Here is a 20322-nt window from a genome sequence, read left to right as displayed (position 1 = left end):
AGTAAGTTCCAAGCCAGCTTAGCCTGCAAGATAAGACAGTCTCAAAAAAAAAGGGGGGGGGGCAAGGCTGATTCCTTTCTCTGTCATCTTACTCAAGAATGGATTGTGAGTGTGATGCATGGTCCAAACCATTTTTCTTTCTATAGTTTCTCTCATAAAATGGTGAATGGGTAGAGCAACCTGGGTGAGGGGGAGACAGTACCATGACATCTCATGAACACGTTTCAAATGTAGTTTTGCATTTATGAAACACATACATGTATTACCTATTAAAAATAAACTGGAAGTGGTGGCTCCAATCTTCAATCCCAGCTACTCAAAGGATCAAGAGATAAGGAGGAGGATGGTTCCTAGACAGACCAAGGAAATAGCTAGTGAAAGCCCTATCAATTAATTAATTTATATTTTCTAAACTTCAGTAAGCCAGGTGTGGTGGGGCATGCCTATAATCCTATACATACAGGAGAAATAGCAGTAAGGTCAGATCCTCAGTCAAAAACATGAGATGCTATCTGAAAAATAACTAAAAGCAAAAAGGGTTAGGAGCACAGCTCCAGTAGGAGAGTACCTAAGTTCAAAATCCTAGTATTGCAAAAAAAAAATTTTAAAGGTAAATGAATAGAAAAATAGTTTCCAGGTTTGTTCTGAAGTCACTCAGGAAGACTTTGGAAAGGAGTTTGTTTTGTTTTTTTAATGTAATGCACTAGACATTGTTTGCCTAAAATAGCTTCTATAGAGAAAAAGGCCCCCAAGTGACTTTGCTGAGGCATCTAGTGAAATTGAAGTTTGGAAACTGTAAATTAGTTATCAGTAAAAGCTACCCTAATTGATTACCCTAAATGGTTGCTACAGGGCTCTCCTATGAGAGGAGAAGCTGCACTTTCGCTGGGTGGTCTGTTTCCTTGAATTTTGCAGAAGCAAATTACTCCTGTGGGAAGTAGGAACTGATCTCTAGGGAAAAGAAGAAACTGGTTTCAAAGAAGCTTTATCTCTTTTATGAAACAAATTACAAAAGTGTTTGTCAGATCGAAGAACAAGAGGGAAGCCAGGTGCTGACAAGACAAAACCAACAAAAACCCAAACACCTGTGTGTTGTAGTAAAAACAAATTAAATCTGAAGATACATTTTGTAGCTCCTTCCATTACAGTGATACATCCACATGCTTTGTTATTGACTGAGGACAGGTATCTATTATTGAGAGAATTCTTCCCCATACCCCTCATCCTAAAAGTGCCATGTTATATCATTTGTTTCTCTTTAGGAGAAACCACTGCATATTTACATGACATCCTTTTGGTGAATGGATTCAAAATGACAATGTAGATGTATACAGCTATCAAATATGGCAAGCATTTTCCCCCAGAACTTTACATCCCAGTGGGAGTCAAGTATTCTGTTGCTCACATGTTTATGATAGCTATGGAGGAAAACATTATTTTTAACAAGATGATCAAATATATATTTCAGGACATTTATCTCCATAATCCAAATATAAAGTGGGATGACATTATTGGACTGGATGCAGCCAAGCAGCTAGTCAAAGAAGCTGTTGTATATCCTATAAGGGTAAGGATGGGAAGGCCCTTCAGGGTTATTTCTGCTCATTATCTGTTACAGGATAAGCTGTATTTCACATCCTCATCAGGAAGGGAAAGGCAGGACAGTATATGGTTCTCAAGGTAGCTTTTATTTTTGGCATGTGTCTCATTTTGGTGAGGCTGGAGCATCAAGCCTGGTTCATTCCAGGCTATTATGTTTCATATGTTTCATGTGTCTGCTTAAAGGAATTACTTACAATCCAAGACTCCACCACTGTGTATATAATTGGTCAGCTACCTGATATGGGTTTGGAGTATCTTTTCTAGAAGTACACTTACTATGGTAGAAGTATTTATCATAGGAAAGGGACACACATTGTATCTGTAGATCTTCCCCACAACCCCACACTTAAAATTTACATGTGATTTGCAACCTTCGAAACATTGCCAAATCTCTACATAGATAGAAATCTAGGAAAAATGCCATCATGCATGTAAGCATTGTAGAGGTAAAAAAAAAGTAACCACCTATACTTTTTCTTAAAACTTTTCCTCTTTGAAGAAAAATTAAGAAAATTTAACTTAGATATGAATAGTTGTGAAAATGAAATAGGAACAAATAAGATATAACCAAAAGAGCAGACTTTAGGAAAAGGAAGACAAGAATCACACCCCAGGCTAGAAGTAATGCACCCATTACCTGATGAATGTAACTGTAACCCCTTTATATATTATCTCAAAAATAAAAAATAATCATACCCCTGGGTTGTGTTTTGCTCTGGTATGACTGGCTTGACTGTGCCAAGGGTATGTTCTCAGCTTCACATTGTTCTTTTTTCCCAAAGTATCCCCAGCTATTCACAGGAATTCTTTCTCCATGGAAAGGACTCCTGCTTTATGGCCCTCCAGGTAAATGTGTCTTTTGATTTGTATCTTGATGTAAGTGTGTGCAGAGATGAGTTGCTCACTTTCATTCTCACTTTGAGTGACTGCTTTTTCTTTCCCACGTGACACTGACTTCTCTATAAGTGGGGGAGTGCAATTTAAGCACTTGCTGCTATTTATCTTTCTGTGTCTCTAGGTACAGGAAAGACTTTATTGGCCAAAGCTGTGGCCACTGAATGCAAAACAACCTTCTTTAACATTTCTGCATCTACCATTGTCAGCAAATGGAGAGGAGATTCAGAGAAACTTGTCCGGGTAAGAATTTGTAATTTTGTGCCGCAGCGAACCGGGATTCCTGACCTTGGGGGTGAAAACTGGGAAAAGAAGACAAAAAAGATAGGGTCGGGAGGACTACAGCCTAAGTCAGCAGCCCAAAACTCTAGCTTAAGGCGAGTTTAAGACTATAGCCTAAGGCCGTGAGCTTAAGGCTGTAGCTTAGTTTATTTCAAGTTCCAGCCTTAAATACCTTTCTTAAAACCAGGACAAAGCCAGGGGTTACATTTGTACAAAACAGCGATCAAGTCGCAAATAGGTTAAATGAGAAGTGATTGACACAGCCCAAAATCATGATAACAGCTTACTTCCTTGTGTATTCAATTGTGCAGGTCCAAGGTCACTGACCCCACAGTTGGCCCCCCCAACAAAATTTTTTTTTTTAGTTGATGGCATTTGAGTTTGAACTCAGCCTTGAACTTGCTAGGTATGCCTTCTGTAATATCCAAGCCACTTTGGGGGGCCCTGAAACCCCCAGCAATAAAGTCACCAGTACCCAGTGAACTGAGCTTAAGCTTCTAAAAGTGAACACTACACACAGGTGATCATTACACCCAGCTGGCCATCACTGTATGCTGTCCAGTCAATAACCACATGCAGGTGGTTGAGTAGGTTAAGCTTTATTTTGTTTTTTTACAAAAACAATTTGGCAGCTAAGCCAAGTTATTACATACTCCATCACTTGTTCCACTTCCCCAGACCTTTCTGGGTTTTTTTGTATGTTTTGTTTTAGCTGTTTTTCAGATAAGGTATGGTGTTTTTGCCCCTGGGCTAGCCTGGTCCACTGTCCTTCAAGTCTGAGGAGGCAGAGGCTAGGATTACAGGCATAAACCCCATACCCAGCTCTTAAGTTTGGTTGTTTAAAGTAATCTTTATTTAAAGTAATGTTTTGGCAGAATGTAGTAGTACAGATTGTCATTAGACTTTGTTACAAGTCTATATATGCCAGATTTTATTCAGAATCTTGATTATCAAAAGCTGGGGAGATTGATTGGCTATCCTATATTATTATTAATCATGTTCTTATTAGAAAAACATCTTTCTTTGGAATTTTTTTCCATCAATCCTTCTTTTGATTCATGCAACTTAGGAATGAAAGCTGGAAAAAGTTGTCTATTTTCTCTAGTTCAGCATTCATTATTAAGCATGTGTAGCATATCCAACTAACATTTATTGAGAGACTGCTACTATATGCCAGGTCCTGGCATACCAGGCCAAGGAGGGATAAAGAGACTTGAAATTTAATTATTCTTTTGGTGGGTACTCTGAAACTTCTCCATAGACATTTATATCCAGGATTTGTTCCTTCCATGAAAGGTTGTTTCTATTTTAAAATATCTTATTTCTAGTCAACAATGTATTTTACATAAAAATTTTTACTGTATTATTTAGTCACTTTAAGAGAACACTTGTGTATGATTCAACATAAATTAGTCCTTCCTAGAAATGCTGATGAACTATTGCCTTCTGTAAGAATGATTGATAAGGAATCAGTACTAAGTGAATATAAAATGCTACATTAAAAAAGAAATTATCCTATTATTCTGAAGTTGCATTCCCTTGGATAACCCATTTCCAAATAATTTTGGCCTCTAAGGAAGTCAAATGGAATGGAATATTTTAAGAGGGTTAATAAATTAAATCAATTATTATATATTATTTTGACACATTCACATATGTATACAATTTGGGATATTGGGGAACAAACTCAGTCTTTCATATACTATGCAAGTGTTCTACTACTGAACTCTGTCATCAGCTATCACCCCAAACTCTCTCTCTCTCTCTCTCTCTCTCTCTCTCTCTCTCTCTCTCTCTATATATATATATATATATATATATATATACACATATATGTGTATATATATATATACAATTTCAAGTTATTTCAAATGTATGATTTTTATAAATTCTTATCATTTCTTTTTTGTTTTTGCCAGTCCTGTGCTTGAGCTCAGGGCCTGAGCATTGTCCTTGGGATTTCTCAAGGCTAGAGTTCTACCACTTGAGCCTCATCACCACTTCCAGCTTTTTTCTATGTGGTACTGAGGAATCAAACTCGGGTCTTCTGCATGCTAGGCAAGCATGCAACCACTAGGCCAAACTCCGGGCCAGTAATTCTTACCGTTTCTTCAAGATTATAATGTGTGAAAATATCCACTGATAACTACTTTTTGGTCACTATGTTGAACATAACTTGCTGCTAGGTCCAAAGATGAGGTTGGAATTTAGTTGCTCCTCTATTTGTGGTTCCCTGGGATTCTGGCTAGCCCAGTTTCAATGAACTAAAATTTACCTGACTATAATCCTTATCAGTCCCAGTCATTTCAGGAATGGAGTGGGAGGCAGTTATTTCATTTCTTTTCATTGAGTAACACAAAATCCTCAAAAGACATACCCAGAATTAGTTTAGGTTCATCTCCTGCCATGAAAAGTGATATTTAGAACTATGAGCTCAAGACATTGCAAAATACCCAGAGAAAGAACAGGTCATGTCTTCTGATCATGAAGGAACCATCTCTTTTCCTTTAAGAGTATTTTCTAGATCTGAGTAGATTCCTACTGGAAGATCTTGGTTATGCTATCAACCTTCTTCTTGTGAGGCTTTCAGAGAAGGAAAGTCTTTTAGGACCATCCCTTAAATCAGAGTACTTTTGTCTACTATCTATTTGTTCTTGTTTTTTTTTTTTTTTTTTTTTTGTATTCCAATTAAGGAGTTATTTATAGGGAACCATTGGTTCCTCCTCTCCCTCCCAGCCCCCATAATGCTCTTGCCTTTTAGGAGTCGCTGTATTGAATCGCTGAGTGATCTCTTTAGTAAATGCACATACCTGTCGATACTCACATCTTTCAACTCCCCTACCTCCAATGGTATGATTTAACTTCCTTCAAGCACCTCTGAATATTTTAGACTAATAATTCCAGAAGCACTCACCCAGAGTTCTGTTTATTCTCTGGGAGTGGAGAGAGAAATTTGGGCAATATGGAGACCTTGGTCCTAGCTGTGGTTCTTCCAACTGGTCTCCTGCACCTTCAAATATATATGTGGTTCGGATACTCTTCTTCATTTGGTAGATGGCTGCTGTTGTTATCACCTTCATTTCAGAGATACTTGGGCTTTCAGTTTGTGACAAGGCAGGGAGGTTAAATGGTTCCTAGCTAGGTGATCTCGATTGCATCTAAAAGACATTTGTAATGAGGGTCTCAGCCTTGTCTTCGTTGTTTCAGTTCATTAGAGTGAGCCAACTTGTTCCAATGAACCAGGACTCTGTGAAAGGGAATCACTGACACATGACCTTGGGTGTACCAAATTCAGAGCAGTGAGCAGGGAAGGTGAGGACTTTCCCACTTAGTGAGGGGGAAACTCCTGAGAAAGCAGTGCTCTAGCTGTTACCAGCGCTCGGCTCTTTTATTTGTTCCATGATTATGTGATACTTTGCTAGTGCTAAGTAACATGGAGAATGTCTCCCCGCCTCCACCCATGGCTATTAAATCTTTTATCTTCATTTCTAAATCACTACTGCTTTCTCTGATCAACCAGTGAAGAATTGTATATGGTGCCCAAGAGATCCACTGTAGGTTTAGGTTTAGGGTTTTTTTTGTTTTTGTTTTTTGTTTGTTTTTAGAATTTTGATTTTTATATATTCCTTTCTTTACCATCCCATCTGTCTTTAGAGCTCCTTATTTTGTTTTTGTATGTCTGTTCTCTTGCTGGTTGACTTCTTGTTCTTGTTCAGTCTACAAATTTCCTTTTCCTGGAATAAAAATCTTTATTCAGTCAAGAATTGTCTTCAAGAACCTGAGCCTACCAAGTATCAGGATTGAGGTGTGATGGGATCCCACGGAGTAATTTGCAAAGGAGGAGGGGGTAGCATTTTCAGCATTAGTGTACCCATAAGTAGATACATACAACCCTAAACCTGAAAATAAGTCTCACTGTCTCCAAAGAATAAGGAAAAAATATTATCACATGATTTTACATATTCTAAGGTTTTTTGTGGCCAAATAGAAGTTGTCATTGGCAGGATGGTTCCTGGGTTAACGAGCCAACTGGCAGCTTGGGAGCCAAGTTATATCTTCTGCTCTCCCATTTATGATTAGTAACCTTGAATTAACCACCTACTCGTCTCTGACTCTAATTTTATCAAGTGATAAATGGAAATAATTGGACCATCCAACCCCCTGGGGTGGTAGTAGGGAGAAATAATGGTAATGATTATAAAGTTACTGTGAAATAACAGAGAGTACAGAATGAATGCTTATTATTACAACCATTCTAAGCTTTGAATCTCTGTGAGTATCTGAGGAGTTTAAGTATATGGTGAAGAGATTAAATATGTGAATTTGAACATGTCTTTTGCTTTTTTCCATGTAGGTGCTATTTGAACTTGCCCACTATCATGCCCCTTCCACAATTTTCCTGGATGAGCTGGAGTCAGTGATGAGTCAGAGAGGCATGGCTCCTGGGTAACAGATTGTGTGTGCGTGTGTGTGTGTGTGTGTGTGTGTGTGTGTGTGTGAGAGAGAGAGAGAGAGAGAGAGAGAGAGAGAGAGAGAGAGAGAGAGAGAGAGAGAGAGAGAGTCATCATTTCTCCCCTTTTGTAAGTGTGTTTGATGGTCGGAAGCCCATCGACATTTACCAGCAGAATGAGCCTATTAATAAGCCCACAAATTTTCTGTAGACACATGGAAAGGTCTTTAAATTAGATCCTGTTAACTGAATAGCTGATTTAAGTAGTTTTTAGAACTGGAGGAAATGTCATTCTCCCTTCCCCCATCCCCACAGAATGGTTTTCAGGCCTGAAGATCACCCAGCCCCTGGATCCCAGGCTGCCCTAAGAGCCCGGCTGGCTTAAAATAGCTGCCTATGCCAGCCTTCTCTGGAGCCAGAGGGCTTCTAGTGGGGCCTGCGTGTACCCACTACGCCATGGTGATGGGCCAAGTCTCCATTTCACTCCCTATAACAGCCTTTGACAGTGTGTGAGGCCAGGAAAGCCCTTGCTTCTCTGGCATCAGGTTATGGCTCAGCATGTTGGATCTTAAATATGTCACATATGTTGTTTCTAAAGATTAAGTGTCAGCTAATGTCCCCAGTGGGAAGGGATTTTTCTCAGACTGTTAGAGGCCTATTTATGCTTTCAAAATGTCAACTAAGTTTTTCTTTTTGTCTGCTTCATTTTAAGATCAGTTTTCTCTTTTGGTCAGAAGTCTTTTTCCTTTGAGACTTAAAAAAAATTAAATTTGTTATCTTCAGCTTAAAAAAGATCTGTGAGAAATTTCAATATAGCTGCATTTATTAAACACCTTTAATGGTCTATATCAAGACAGAACTAATAGTAATAAAGAAAATAATTTGTTTATTAGAAATACAATTAGAATATACTCATTGGAAACCGTTTCCCCAGCAGGGAAAAACAAGCATGAGGATTCAACCATATTGGCAGGGATTTGTGTTGTTGATTCTAATGGCCTTGTCATGGCTAGTAAGTCCCAGGCTGCAGCCATCTGCCTCTATAACAACCCTAACAGGAATAGCCAGCTATATATCTATTTCCCCTGTAATGTCAGACCTCATTGTCCTGCCTGATGGTAGTGACCCATGTGCTGGTTTTCACCTTTGCTTTCCTTTGATGGGGTTTCCCACAGCTTTGATTGGGCTTTTTGGGGAGCTCTCCATTTACCATCCTGTGTACACTCCAAATTATGCTTCCATTTTCAAGTTTCTTGTCTGGAACTTGGAGCCTCTAGGTTAAGGAATAAGGGAAAATGTGGTGAAATCTTCTTGGACCTTCTTGATTAGAAGAATTATAGTTATAAAAAATGCTAAATTGACACAACTTTACTGTAAAAGACTCCTCTCTCAGGAAATGATAATTAAGTTCTACAAAGCCATCTACAGTTTGAGCACCCCCAATTTGAAAATCAAATTTAGAAAATTCTCCAAATTTTGTAATGTTTGAGCAATGACTGATGAAACACCACAAATGGGATATTTCACACCATCAAAGTTTGCTGCATGGATGAATTTTTTAAAAATATTAGGGAATTTGCTTTTATGTGTATAAAATATATATGAAATATACGTTAATTTCATATTTAGACTTGAGTCTCATTCCCCTAAATATATATTAGCAAATATTCCAAAGTTTGAAAAATTCTGAAATATGAAAAAACTTCAGGCCCCAAGCATTAAAGATCAGGAATACCCAATCTGAACCTAATTTGGGTTGCTACAATGTATGTGCACAGATGAGAAATTGAATGTCCTGTTGCCCAAGAAACACATTTATATTTAAATAAATCTATTCAAGTGAAGAGAAGGAGAGTCCATGTTGCTCATATTTAAACCTTTTGGACTCTCCAGGTCCAAATAGTTTGCTCCTGTCTTAGGTAAGGTTTGGCGGGCAAATTTGCATAGAAAATTGCTTCTAGTCTATTGTGCAAAGAAAGCACAGGTTCCATATCATTGTTTTGTCATCTCATTAGGAGAGAGTAGAACAGATGTTTGTCTCTTAAAAAATTAATTCTATCAATAATACTGAAAGATATGTGAAATTTCTGGGTTTTGAACTCAGGGGCTGGGCACTGTCCTTGAGACTCTTACGTGCTCAAGGTTAACACTACCACTGGAGCCACAGCCCCACTTCTGGCTGTTTTTAAAGTATTTTATTGGAGGTAAGAGTCTCAAGGACTTTCCTGCCACGGTTTCAGACTGTGATCCTCAGATTTCAGGCATATAGCTAGTGCCTTTTTTCTTTTTAAGTAGTAAATAATGCTGCAGATGGTCAGCTAGGTTATATTTGATCTATTGATGATGCTTCAGTTATTTTCTCACTCACTGAAAATCTTTGGTTTGCTTTTGAGTATCATTATTATATTTGCTTCTTCCTTTATATTATAATACCAACTTGTTTGTTTTCTCTATCTCTAGTAAGAATGGCTCTACTTACTATCAGTGACTCACTGGGTCATCGCTGCCACTCTTGTGTCTTGTCTCTCCTCTAGGGGAGAGCACGAAGGAAGCCTTCGAATGAAGACAGAGCTACTGGTGCAGATGGATGGTCTGGCACGCTCGGAAGATCTCGTGTTTGTCTTAGCAGCTTCTAACTTACCATGGTAAGAGATCAAGAGAGTACATGTTGAGTGCATTTTCATGAGCCACTAAGTACCCATCAAAATTTTATAGTAAGTATTTTATGCAAAGCCTAGTTGTCTGATGCTAGCCCTGGAAGATTAATTGAAGGCTTACTGTTTATGTCCCCAATTCTTGTTATCAGTGCCATGAAAGATTCTGCCTTAATGGAACACAGGCCAGGCCTACATCTTTAAGTATTGACAATATTTAAAATGTACACTTTTGAGCTTAAAGCTAAATTATCTACACTGAGTCATCTGTATCCACTGGTTCTGCATGCACAGAGCATTTGCATTGTGTTAGGTATTATAAAGTATTCCAGAGATGTGCAAGTTATATGTAAGTTCTATGCTGTTTCACATAAGGGACTTGAGTGCTCTCAAATTTTGGTATCCATGGGTAGGAGGGTCATAAAACCAAGCCAATGCCCCTTAGATATCAACAGGTGACTATACTATCTTTAAGTAGGGTGTTTACATAGAATATAAAATGTTTCCAGTCTCCAAGTCTCAAACAATATTCCAGAAATGAGATGCTTAGATTTTTATCAGTACTAAAATTAAACTTGTTTTTAAATTAGGAAGAAAATCTTTTTTAATGTTGCACAGTAAATAGAAATCTAAATAATCTCTAATTAAAAATATAATCTACTCTCTGAGTGTTTCATTCAAACTGTATTCCATAGTGGTTTAAAAACAATTCTAAAAGTAAATTGGGAAATAAGAGTTGTTGGCTAGGGAAAACTCTGTTTTCTACTTGGAAAACATATTTTAAAGTTACAATCCCTTTATAGTTCTGGAAATACTTTCTCATATAGTATTTTGGTAGAGGCACATGTAAAGCAGGAGGCAGATAATGGGAACAGTGTTCCTCCTATTTGCAGAGAAAGCCCAAGATCAAGAGAGGTCAAGCTACCCAAAGTCAACAGTAATCTGACTACAGAGCTGGAACTTGTGACTCTCTCATGCCTCCATTTCCCATCTCCCATCCTCATGCCATATATTTTTCCATCTCAGAGATGAAAAGAGAAAATTACTTTTTAGTGTGTTCTCTCTACAGTCTCAAACAAGACATCACTGAAATAAATACCAGACCTTCATTTCAAATCTGTTGTTTACAGAATATAAATGATTTAACCTGGCATGTTTAAAGGAGTTTTTTGTTTTGTTTTGCCAGTCCTGGGCTTGAGCACTGTCCTTGGACTTTCTCAAGGCTAGCACTCTACCACTTGAGCCTCAGCACCACTTCCAGCTTTTTGCTGTGTATGTGAGGTACCGAGGAATCGAACCCGAGTCTTTGTGCATGCTAGGCAAGCACTCTACCACTAGGCCAAACTCCCGGCCCTAAAGGAGTTTTTTGATTACTCCAAAGTAATCGACAATTTTCATTTTGAAGATTATGTTTAAAAAGTGTGTCAAAACTTTCCATTTTTAACATTGTGTATACAAACATGTTCACAAAGCCCAGCTTACCTACCGGTTGAGACGGGGTCTTGATAAATTTTTGCTTGAGTTGGCCTCAAACTTCAACTCAATATCACCTCTCTAGAAATTAGGATTAGAGATATAAGTCACCATGCCCAGCTTAAAGATTTGTCTATACTTATATCTATGAGTAGAATTATAGTCATCTAGTAAATGCTGAATCACTTGAGGGACTGCCAAACTGTTTTCCAAAGTGGCTGTACCATTTTACATTCCCACTAGCAACAAATGAGGATTCCATTTTCTCCATGTCCTCTCGAACACTTATTATCTGTAGTTTTGATTACAGAATAGTCATCCAAATAGATGATAAGTGGTATCTTGTGGTTTTGATTTGCATTACTTCTGTAATGACTAATGATACATTAAGCATCTTTCCATGTACTTATTGGCCAACTGCGTATTGTCTTTGGAGAAATGTTTTGTTTTTTTCAAATTTTTGTGCATGTAAAATAATCTTTTGTTGTTTCAAATTCTTTGTACATGTAAGAATTTCTTTTCATTAACAAATTAGACATATAAAAATGTATTTTAGGGGCTGGTAGTTTGGCCTAGTGGTAGAGTGATTGCCTGGCATGCATGAAGACCTAGGTTTGATTCCTTGGTAACCACATACATAGAAAAGCCAGAAGTGGTGCTGTGGCTCAACTGGCAGAGTGCTACCCTTGAAGAAAAAGCCCAAGGTCAGTGTTCAGGCCCTGAGTTCGAGCCCCAGGACTGGCAAAAAAAAAACAAAAAGAATACATCCTAAATACAAGTCTTCTAGCAGATACGTGACTTGTAAATATTTTCTTTGACTCTGCAGCTACTAATTGCTTCCATCTGTCAACCTAAGCAAGATACAGATTCTCCAAAGGCTGATATTTTCAGGAATGATAGAACATTACAATGGGAACATATGTGTCCCAGTAAATGTTGTACATTCAAGGAGGTTGAGGCAAGGGGATGATTTAAAAGATTTAAAAGATGAAGAGGATTACATGAGACTTCCCCCTCACCACCATGTTCTCAGACCTGGAGTTTGAACTCATGGCCTGGGTGCTGTTTCTGAGCTTCTTTATAGTCACTTTACAACTTGAGCCTCAGCACCACTTCCAGCCTTTTGTAATTAATTTATTGGAAATGAGAGTCTAACAGGCTTTCCTACCTCAGCTAGCTTCAAACTATGATCCTCAGATCTCAGCACCCTGAGTAGCTAGGATCATAGGCATGAGCCTATGATACAAGTAATGTTGCCCATAGGAATAATACAGATGTTCAAGGATAATAAAAAAAAGTCTGACACCAGTACAAGGTTCAATAAACAGCTGCTATTCAGACAGCCATGCAGAAGTATTCTCTGTGTATCATATTAGACTGTGCATTGCCTCAATATTGCCATAGCAGAAATAATTGCCTACCAACATTCATTCTTCCCCCTAATTTATTAATAGAATAATACTGTTGGTGTTCTCTTTCTTAGACCTTCTCATACCTTGCTTACTATTTGCACAAGATGCTGCGGATTCAATTTATATATTCTGCTCCTGATTTGCAAGCAGTCATTCATTCATGGAAGCCCAATTTCCTCTAGCAGGAAATGATATTCTATGATCATGATTTCATAATTAGGGGTGATCTTTGCTACTTGGCATTTTCATTGGACTTTCTTTTTGCCAGTCCTGGGGCTTAAACTCTGGGCCTGAGCACTGTCCTTGGGCTTTCTCAAGGCTAGCCCTCTGCCACTTGAGCCACAGCACCACTTTTGGCTTTTTCTGTGTATGTGGTACTAAGGAATCGAACCCAGGGCTTCATGTATGCTAGGCGAGCATTCTACCACTAGGCCACATTCCTGGTCTAAGCCAGGCATGGTGGCTAACCCTAGCTAACCCTCAGGAGGCTGAGATCTGAGGATCAAGCTGCAAAGCCAGCCCAGACACAAAAGAACCTGAGACTCTTATTTCCAGTTAACCTTTAGAAAATGGAAAGTGGGGCTTGGCTCAAGAGTAGGGTGGTAGCCTTGAGCTGAAGAGTTCAGGGACAGTGCCCAAGTCAAGTTCAAGCCCCATGACCCACTGGAAAAAAAAAAACTACTTTTAGAAAGAGACAGAAGCAGGATTATAGCTCAATGGTAGAATACTTGCCTAGTGTACTCAAAGCCCTGACTTTAATTCCCAATGATGCACAAAATTAATTAATAAATAAAGAGGCCTATAATGAACTCATGCTAGTATTTTACATTTAAAATGATAGGGTTTTATGTAAATTATATGACTTTATAAGTATCTTTTCTCTAATTAAAAATCTTTATTCCTAACAGCATGAATATAATTAATGTTCACTTTGGACATATATCTAATACTTGTATGTATAACTGAGTTCTTGTTATTAATTTAAATGCTCTCATGAGCAACATGGCCTCAATCTGGCCTACAGTGGAAGTTAATGCAAGATTCCTCCACTTCAGCACCAGTGACATTTGAGACAGATTGTTCTGTCACAGCACAATCCTGTAAGTTGTAGGATATGTGTGGTGTCCACCTAACAAGGTGCCAGTAGCATCACCAAATCCAGTTCCTAGATTATGACAACCAAAATATGCTGCAGACATTGTAGATACTCTGAGTGTTGAAATCACTCCTAACTGGTAATTATTAAATGAATAGAAGGACATGACTTAGAAACAAGCTGCCACATTTCACAACTAATTTTTTTTTTTTGAGAATGCTATACCCAGTGCAGATGGCTCACTCTGTGATCCTAGCTATTCAAGTGGCTGAGATCTGAGGGTACTGGTTCAAAACCAGCCTGGGCAGAAAAGTCTGTAAAATTCTTATCCAATGAACTACTCAGAAAAAGCCAGAAGTGGCACTGTGGCTAAAGCCACAGTGGTAGAGCATTAGCCTTGAGCACAAAAAGGGTCAGGGACAGCACCCAAGCCCTGAGTTCAAGCCCTAGGACCAGAAAAAAAAACATATTGTAAAACAACTGAACTTGCTCTTCTTATACAGAAGGTGGCATATTCTATAAATCATTCTGTATCTTGATTTTTTTCTCTTATCAAAATATCAAAATGATCTGGAGATTTTTCTCATATAAGTAAATAAGTTCTTTATAATTCCTTGTACAGCTACATAGTAGTGTTCCATGTTGTACGAATGATAATTTACCCCAATGATGGACATCTGCATTATTCCCACTCTTCTGTTAGTAAAAATAAAGCTGTAGTGAGTAGCAGCATGTTTATATTTCTTTATGTACTTTCCAGAGTTTCTTTGGGGCAGGTTCCTAGATGTAGCATTGGTGAGTCAGAGGATTAATGTGTATGGAACTTTAGGATGAAAGTTTTCAAAGATACCTCCACAAACCTTGTGTCATTGTGCATTCTGAGTAATGTCCTGCTTTCATTACTTAACATTAAAGTAAGAACATTTCTATTATTGTTAAATAATTCTTGAACATTGGATTTTGTAATAGATGTCCAAGATTCTCACAGTGACTCTACCAGTCTATATAAAGCTCTTGTTTCCATATCCTGGAGGTCCTTTCATTTAGCCTCATCCTATATGGACTTATGTATCTAGGTTTTGTGCTATTGTAATCCTCTGCTAAGAGAGTCCTAGGTGTGTACTAATTATTACAAATGAGGGAAACCATTGAGGCTATTCTACCACAGTCTAATCCTTCCTGTTGATCAGATAAAAAACTTCCAACCTTCATTATAAATAAAACTAAAATGAAACTTCCTTGCATTAAAACCCTGAGATGAAGTTGTGACTATTTTCTTGAGACATCTGACTAGAGATTAAATCACTGAATGAAAGGATTTAGATGGGTTTTGAGTGTCTTGAGATCCATTGATAAAGTTCTGTAAGGAAATAATATTCACTAAAGAATGAATATTCTTTATCAGGAAAAGTGAGACATATTTTCTTGGCTTCAGCAGCTTAGGTAAGGGGAGATAATTATATATTCAAGCATTTTTGTCCTTCTAGAGGAAATCCTTAGACCAAACAACTATGCAAAGACCCAGGTCTAGAATCTCCAGTACTTTACAGTTAGCTGTGTTTTTCATGTATACCATCTTTTGGATGCTATTCTGTACTGCTTTCCACGTATACTTTTCCCTGACATATCCATTCTGTCTCCAAGGGGGAAGTTAGTTGTATTATTCCAGCAAGGAGATGATAGCTTTTGCTTAACCAGCACTTCTTTTCTAAAGATGCCTTTCCTGGTTTACAGCATCACAGAAAGGGCAAGAATAAAGTGAGAAATAGCTCATTTGTGTCATCTGACATGTAACTAAACAAAGATAGTATAGCAAATGCTGCATCTCTAATATTATTACTTTAAGTAATACCTGTGTAAGAAATATAGTGAGTACAATTAGGGCTAATTTGACTCATTTTTGTTGCTGAGTGTTCACAAGCTCAGGCTCAGGAGTCCAGAAGGAACAAATTGCTGAATGGGGCTATTAAGAAAATTTCTGTTTTTCAATGTCTATTTTAACTCAATGATAGTTTGTTCAAATAAAGTGTGAAGACTGTGTGAAAAAATGTTCTTACTGCCTGTAAAAGAGCTAGAAACTTTTAATGAAAACGAAGGAAGCTTACAAATCAAATGCTTTATACCGCTAAGTTGTGGATTAAAAAAAAAAAAAGGACAACTTCCTTCTAACGTTAGAATGAATCCTAAGAGCCAAAAGATTGTTGCACAGGAGTGAGATTGTCTTGACTGGTTGTTGGCAGCAGTCGGAACATGCGCAGTGAGCTGTCTGTACCATTTCCTCCTGACTGCTGTTTCCTTTCCAGCCACATTTGACAGACCTTGAAGCACTCACTGTCCTGTCTGCTTTTCCATCTTTTATATAAGCTGACTTGGGTAAACATTATGCACCTAGTGGTCCAGTATGCTTCAGAAGTGATTTGACTAGTTTTCCCTATAGCTGGTGCAGTGTCCAGAGCTCAGCTATGGAAAGACAGTGGGTGAGTTGTCTAGAGATGGAGGAAAACATCTACAGGTAATAAACAAGATATGATTGACAAGTAAGGAAACAAGAGAGAAAATTATGAGTGGTTGACTGGACTAACCAGATAGGTGATGGACCAGATGGAAAACTTGTTAAAAGTTTGGGTAGTGTCTGCATTCAACCAAGAACACCTTTCTGTTACAACCTTCCTCTGCCAGACTTACTACTGCAAGGGGAGGGGACATCATTGGCTAGTTGCTTTGACTTAGCAGATGAGAAGGCAGGAAGCAGGCTCTCTTCTAGGTCACATGAATTTACTCTTGTTCCCAGTATGTGTAAAGGGACCACAATGACTCTCCAGATTGCTTTTATCCCAACATTCCCATCTCAGCCCATTCACATTTATCCCCTTGACTTGAGGATGGAAAAAGTAATTTCAGGGACATGGTAGTTGATACTGACTCTTTTTCTTAGGGATCAGAGAACTTCTTAATGTCTCCACAAAGGCATTGTCTGGGGATGTAATTCAAGTGATAGAGTACTTCTCTAGAAAATAGAAGGGTTAGGAGGTATTAGAAACAGCTCAGGATGTTGGATTGTCACTTAGGAGTGAGGATACCAACTTGAAATCATCAAGGCAAAGTTTGCATCTGCAGAAGGGTGTGCCATCAGCCAAAAATCTAGGATGCAAGCACACAGAGCAGGCAAGCAGCTCCCTTTTTATCCTTAACCCAGCAGGCTCCACCTCTTTGCTTAGACTGGCTGAGCTCAGGTTCAAAGTTTGCAATAAACAAGTGGCTTCACTATCAAGAAGTAATTAAAAGCCAAATAGCTTCTAACAGGACCCAAAGTGCTCAGGAAAGAGATGTATGTCTAACTAACCAAGGCCAAGACATCTGGCCAAAGCAAGAACTTTTCAGAAAAGCACTTGTCTCAAACTGAACAGAAAGGAAGCAAACTACTTTGATAGAAAAGAGGCTGTTTGGGGGCCGGGAGTTTGGCCTAGTGGTAGAGTGCTCGCCTACCATGCACGAAGACCCAGGTTTGATTCCTCGGTACCACATACACAGAAAAGAGCCAGAAATGGTGCTGGGGTTCAAGTGCTTCAAGTGGTAGAGCTCTAGCCTTGAGAAAGTCCAAGGACAGTGCTCAGGCCCTGAGCTCAAGCCCAAGATTGGCAAAAAAAAAAAAAAGAGGCTATTCACACAGAAGGAGATAGGAGGATGAATTTGAGGTCAACAAGAGTCAAGTTTTGTAAACAAAATATAAACAAAAGGATCTTAGTGTGGCCGAAGAGGTAGAGCACTGGCCTAGCATGCCCAAGACCATGGGGTTTATCCCTTGCATGGGCTATGTTCTGTGTATGTATGTTGGGATGGCATTGTGCATGTGACTCTCCAAAAATAAGATAGGATAGAGCATACTTCCCACACTTATCTGACCCTAGAATCTTTTGCAAACCTATTATATCCCTTATAAAATTCCACTGTGTGTTGGGGGGGATGGGTATCATTTGACTTTTCCTGAAGAGTTTTTAATATGGTCCTTCTATTGCTACGACTCAACTTCCAGCTTGGCTCCATGAACACAAAAAGAGTGTGTGTGTGTGTGTGTGTGTGATGTTTAGCTGGATTAGAACATATTATTTTAAATTTTATTGTCAGGGTTATGTACAGAAAGGGTTAGAGTTACATACATAAGGTAGTGAGTACATTTCTTCTCCAACATTGTTACCCCCTCCCACATTTTTCTCCCGCTTCCCCTCCCTCCTTCATTCCTCTCACCCCGCCAGGATTAGAATGTATTATTAGAAAGATTTTCTGTCCTATAGATTTCTTTCCAGTTTTGTGGTTAGGTTGAATAAGCTTTTCTGGGGACATTCCTGTCTGTGCACATTTATAATTCCAAGTTACAGGCATCTCCAATGCTCATCAGGATAGAGAGGAAATAAAATGAAAATCCAAGTCCCTGCAGCTTTTCTCTATTACTTAGAACTAATAATGACTATAAAATACTAACTTTTAACAAAGCAGATTTATTTCATAATTCCAGAACTTCAAGCAAGGAATTAGGTCATTTTGCACAAAAACACTTCACTTAGATCTGTTGACCCATCTATCTGCATAGGATTGCTTGAACAACTATTGAATATTCTTTTTGATGAAGGGAGGAATAATCCAATGACCCATAACCCTTGGCATCTGGAAACTAATCACCAGGCCAGTGCATAAGATAAAAATGGCTGGCTTTGAGCTGGGTTACTACCAGCGTCAGGAGAATGCTACACACAATAAGCAGAGTTAAATTATATAGGGAAGAGAGGCAATTTTGATACCAGGCAGTAAAATGAAATATCAGCCTTTATTTTTACAGGCCTTTACTCTGAGATTGTTAAAAAAGATTTTACTTTTAGTGGACAAGGTGGGTGTTCCACATAAAAAATGAAACCTAAATCTGAACAAAGATGGCAAGAAGACGACTTAGGGCAGAGCAGTTTGGCTCAAGTAGAAACTGAGAGAATGGGGACTCTCAAGCAGTGCTTCCTGAGGAAGACAAAATACCCCTCAATGCTTTTGTCACCTCACCCCCACTATCTACCAAGGAATGTGCAGTTCCTCAGTCTGCTGCTCAGGTATCGTCAAGGTTGTGGTTGGACAGCTGGGACTTTGCTTGTAAATCCAAATCTTGCTTCTTCCTTTCCATGCTGAAGTAGTAACATTGTCATTATTGAAGGAACAAATCCAATTTTTTTGATTATTCATTAAAATGTTGGAATGAGTGTTGTTTCAACAGGGGGTGCTGCTCAAAGGCTAAAAAAGGCATCTGGAGGTCTGGTTCAGGTGGTGGGCCATCAGAAACCTGGGCCTTGTGAGCTGTGTAAGTCTGTGATGAGGCCAGGTGTGCTGCATCTTCTGTGGAGCAGTGGCAGAGCTGTGAATCAGAGTGGAGCAGGATCTGAGGTCTACGAGCCTTCACTGTGATTCACATGACTGCTGGTGCCTCACTCTTGCTGTTTCTGCTTTTGACCTCTTCCTTCTGAAGGGAGTTGTGAGAACAGAACAACCACTATAAAAAGAAAAGTGTGGGAGTGAGGGGTTGCCACAAGTTACACTTTTTATATAAATATATTAGCATAAAGAATGATTTCTGGGCACATTCCATTTGTCCTTTGTTTCCTCCCTTGTTTGATTTTATTATTATTGATGTCATTAAAAGTACATTCATCTGGCCTGGCTGTCAGAGAATTGCACTTATTTTGTGCCCACAAGCAGTTTTGAGGTATATCTCTTGCTTTAGGGCATTAATTGATCAATAACGACATTTGTAGTGAAGAATTGCCTCCCTCCCTGTCCCCCCCATGACTCTATTATTCTAGAGTATTATGATCTTCCTATAAAAAAGTCATTGAATGGGGTAGAGACAAGAAGTAGGGGCGTCCAAATTGACAACTTCAGATACTCTTTGCTGTTAGTTTTGCCTCCTGGCTAAGATAGCTTCCAGCTTCTTCTAAAGGCTGAACTGCTTGTCTTCAGCTCTGGGCACAGGGGGTGCTGGGCTATTACCTCCCTCATCACCCACAATACGCTCCTGTCTTTCTGCATTTGACCCTCTTACTCTTACAGCCCTTTGATTTTGTTTCTTCTCTCTCTTTGGAGAAAAGCCTCCAGTGTTTGCCTGGTAAAGTCTGGGTAAGAAATTTTCTTTAGGCTTTTGATGTTGAAAAACACTGATAAAAATGTTAAGGAAGAGATTATCTCAAAAACCAAACCAGGCTGGGTTTCAGTGGCACAAATCTGTAGGCCTATTTGTTCAAGAGTCTAAGATCTGAGTATCAAGGTTGGAAAGTCTATGAGACTCTTATAGCTAATTAAACACTAAAAAGCTGGATGTGGAGCTATGGCTCAAGTGGTATGGCACTAGCCCTGGGCAAAGAAAAAACTCAGGGACTGTGCCCAGGCCCTGAGTTCAATCTTTGTACCAGCACACATACCCCTCAC

General features: G+C 38.8%; 2 protein-coding genes across 8 annotated transcripts in view; one reads left to right on the top strand and one right to left on the bottom strand.

The window, feature by feature from the left end:
- Window positions 1-20322, top strand: part of Katnal2 (katanin catalytic subunit A1 like 2) — a 49951-nt gene that overhangs the window by 26514 nt on the left and 3115 nt on the right. For all 7 annotated transcript variants that reach the window (XM_090353142.1, XM_090353143.1, XM_090353141.1 and 4 more), the window contains 5 exons: window positions 1469-1567; window positions 2385-2448; window positions 2621-2739; window positions 7133-7224; window positions 9763-9873. In XM_090353142.1, the coding sequence (XP_090209268.1) occupies window positions 1469-1567; window positions 2385-2448; window positions 2621-2739; window positions 7133-7224; window positions 9763-9873 (485 nt within the window). The remainder of the gene's footprint in view (window positions 1-1468; window positions 1568-2384; window positions 2449-2620; window positions 2740-7132; window positions 7225-9762; window positions 9874-20322) is intronic.
- The window catches only part of Hdhd2 (haloacid dehalogenase like hydrolase domain containing 2), a 30431-nt gene continuing 28210 nt past the window's right edge, over window positions 18102-20322 (bottom strand). Inside the window, exon 7 of the mRNA XM_090353152.1 lies at window positions 18102-19390. Within this exon, the coding sequence (XP_090209278.1) occupies window positions 19326-19390 (65 nt within the window). The 3' untranslated portion in view covers window positions 18102-19325. The remainder of the gene's footprint in view (window positions 19391-20322) is intronic.

The sequence above is a fragment of the Megascapheus bottae genome, chromosome 19, assembly GCF_031878675.1.
Source record: "Megascapheus bottae isolate mThoBot1 chromosome 19, mThoBot2.hap1, whole genome shotgun sequence".
NCBI lineage: Eukaryota > Metazoa > Chordata > Mammalia > Rodentia > Geomyidae > Megascapheus > Megascapheus bottae.
This window is presented reverse-complemented; position numbering and strand designations above follow the sequence as displayed.